At 34.2% G+C, this 3032-nt stretch overlaps 1 protein-coding gene across 2 annotated transcripts; it reads right to left on the bottom strand.

The window, feature by feature from the left end:
* Positions 1-1111: 1111 nt before the first annotated feature.
* On the bottom strand, positions 1112-2696 carry LOC131073327 (uncharacterized). Of its 2 annotated transcripts, XM_058009737.2 has the most exons (3): positions 2578-2696; positions 2396-2455; positions 1112-1716 (listed from the first exon to the last, which is right to left on the bottom strand). In XM_058009737.2, the coding sequence occupies exons 2-3, from the start codon at positions 2424-2426 to the stop codon at positions 1505-1507; spliced, it is 243 nt and encodes an 80-aa protein (XP_057865720.2). In that variant the 5' UTR covers positions 2427-2455; positions 2578-2696; the 3' UTR covers positions 1112-1504. The 2 variants fall into 2 exon arrangements, with proteins under 2 accessions (XP_057865720.2, XP_059071424.1); XM_059215441.1 differs by lacking the exons at positions 2396-2455; positions 2578-2696 and adding an exon at positions 1862-1941.
* Positions 2697-3032: the final 336 nt, after the last annotated feature.

The raw sequence follows: 3032 nt of genomic DNA, 5'->3' as shown, positions 1-3032 counted from the left end.
CTTGTCATCTGCAGTCTTCTGATCAAACAAAGGACAAATGCCAACTTGTTTTTGATGGCAAAATCTTCCTCTTAGATCTTTCCACGGTGATCTAGAAACTTCAATTTTAATATGTTTTTTTTTGTTTATTGTGTGACATATGATTAGAAAGACAATATATGTAGTTTTGAAATATATATGTAAAAAGTGTGTGCCCAGAAAAAGAGCTGCAGAACCAGTCAATGAAAGAGAAGAACAGGGGTTTTGTATAGCAGCAAAAGAACATTTTGTATAGCAGCAGAAGAATAGGGGAGTCATGATATTTGAATTTTTCTGAGTCTACAAAATGAGCAGACCTCAATAATATGAGGCATTTTGTAATCAGTTCTGTGATAGAATGAAAAGAATGGATTGTTGATTTAAAATCTGTTTTCTTTTATCTGCCCTGTTTTTTTTTTTGTTCTGTTTTTTGCTCCCCTGTTTCTTTCCAGCATAATATAAGTTCTTTTTTAAATAATATATATGAAAAATATCAGCATACAATTACCATTTTATTGTTTAATACTTATAGATGCAAACAAGAATACCACAAGAACCTTCACAATTTACAGTCCGCACAAAACTTCAATTATAAAATGTTCTTGATTGACAAAAATAATTGCATTTCTGATATGATAATATATTATTCAAATGTTTTATAAAACAAAAATCCTTTCACTTATGTTCCTGCAGTACCTTGCACCCAGAAGCAAACGGTATCCTTAAGTCAATATAATATTTGGCGCAGCAATCTATCCAAATATTGTAAATGCCTCTCCAATCAGCGAAAGGGAGGGTTTCCACCACATTGCTCACTCCTCTTCAAAGCCGGGTCTTCAAAACATGATCATCACTGATGTGGTTGAAATACAGATTTGGACAAAGCAATCGTGCCATTACTGGTAACCATATTGTAAGGAAACCAACACGAAGTTTTCGTTCAACAATTATCTTCCCGTTTGCAAGAGCGTCCAGACATCCCAGCAGAATTGGCAGCATGATTTTTCTGTACCTGCTTGCAGTATAATGCTTTTGCGGTTGCATTATTATGGGCAAGTTTCATTTCTTCACATAATATCTTCACTGTGCCTTCCATTGTCGTCCCGTCGCAGCGCTCAATTAGAGTAAAGGGCCACAGCAGGGCAAAATAAGAATGCTCCTCATCTGCCGGATTTGTTTCAGTATTTGATGTCACGGCAATTGCAATGTTAGCTTTAAATTCCTCTAAAATGATATGCCTGCACATTTCTGCGATGCCTGAAGATTCATCTTCTTGCAAATTTTCTACTATAAATTTGCCCACCGCTTCTCGAATAATTGGTTGTTTATCGTCGGCACAGTCACAACTGGAAAGAAAATATAGCATTGCTTTGATATTCTCTCTGACAAATTCTAAATAGTTATTGTTCTGTTTATCCACTAACAATTCCGAAGCAACAGATAGAATTGCCAGGCATTCATCCACATTGGAAAAACGGAGAGAAGACTAGCGCTCTGATAACAAAGCCTTAAAAAGTTCCGAAGTTTGAAGAGTTTGAGAATGAAGGCGAAGAGGATTTCCATCATACTCTTCTCTGTTTGGGCCAAATATTCGTAATCTTACATCAGCAGAGTTTGTGGCCCCAAATTGAGGCCGCAGGTCAATTTGCTCATTAGCTGTTGAATCCATGCCTGATTTGTTTTTTCTGCTTGGAATCACTGCAACAGCACAGCAATTAGACAGTTCAGTGAATAGTTTCTTCTGATGGCCTTAACAATCCTGATGGAAGGTAATAAAAGATTGATGAAATATAATAAAAAATTTAAAGTGAATAAAATGGAAGATAATTGCAATACATAATACTTTCATCTAAAATCTTTTTTCTCTTTAGATTGAGTTCTTGATCTATAATGAACTTTGAAGCCATGTCTGATTGGATGTTTGTGTTCGTAATGAACTTTGAAGCCATGTCTGATTGGATGTTTGTGTTCGGAATCACTGCAATAGCACAAACACCAATAGGGTTCATAAATAACTTCCTATTATGATTGAAGGAGAAGCAAACATGATAGGAAAGAAGATCTGAACATAAAGTAGAAGACCAATCCAATTTATCAAAGAGCCAATACCAATAGCTGGACGAAAATTGACAGTGCAAAAATAAATGAGATGAAGATTCCAAATGAGAATTGCATAACACATAAAGAAAAACAGTTGTTATATGAGCACATCTTTCCCACTTGTAAGATGGTTAATATGTAAAGCTTGTAATGGTAAATTACAATAAATATGCTGGTGAATAATTTCTTGGCATGGTCTTTTAGAAAAAATCAATATGAAAGAGAATAAAAGATTAAAGGTAAAAAAAGTGGAGAATAATTGCAATACACACAATACCTTCATCTAAAACCCTTTTTCTCCTTCCCATGCCTGATTGGATTTTTTTGTTTGGAATCACTGAAACAACACAAGCAATATATATGATGGTGAATAATTTCTTTGTCATGGACTACACAGTAACATCTTTTCTTTACCACATTTCATAAAATTAGGATAAAATCAATAATAAAACACGATACCTTCACCTAAAATCTTTATTTCTCTGTGGATTGAACCCAACAAGATAATTGAAGATTGGATACAAATTTCTTCAGCATAAATCTATGGAAGAAGATTTAGATAGAAAATTGGACAGCATAATATTATAATAAAAGAAGATATGTAAATGAGGTATGAGGCCTCTGCTTTATAGAATTTTCAAGAGGCAAAATTGGACAGCATAATATTATAATAAAAGAAGATATGTAAATGAGGTATGAGGCCTCTGCTTTATAGAATTTTCAAGAGGCAAAATCAAGCGCTAGGCTACATTGATGATGTATGGTTAAGACTGAATGAAGATAATGGTTAAGATCAAAGTTGGAGTTATGAGACAAGTGTCACATGATGAATTTTTTTTAGGGTTAGGAGTTGCATTATGACAACATCCTTATGTGGATGGCTAGGATTAAGAGGTTTAGTTTGGAATGAACAG

The sequence above is a fragment of the Cryptomeria japonica genome, unplaced genomic scaffold (assembly GCF_030272615.1).
Source record: "Cryptomeria japonica unplaced genomic scaffold, Sugi_1.0 HiC_scaffold_136, whole genome shotgun sequence".
NCBI classification, from domain to species: Eukaryota; Viridiplantae; Streptophyta; class Pinopsida; order Cupressales; family Cupressaceae; genus Cryptomeria; species Cryptomeria japonica.
This window is presented reverse-complemented; position numbering and strand designations above follow the sequence as displayed.

Excerpts from the sequence above, each read along its gene's own strand:
- LOC131073327 (XM_059215441.1), bottom strand. The coding sequence starts at position 1,925 with ATGGCTTCAAAGTTCATTATAGATCAAGAACTCAATCTAAAGAGAAAA. Across the intron at positions 1,717-1,861 it reads AAAAAAGATTTTAGATGAAA|TGATTCCAAGCAGAAAAAAC; the intron begins GTATTATGTATT and ends GTGCTGTTGCAG.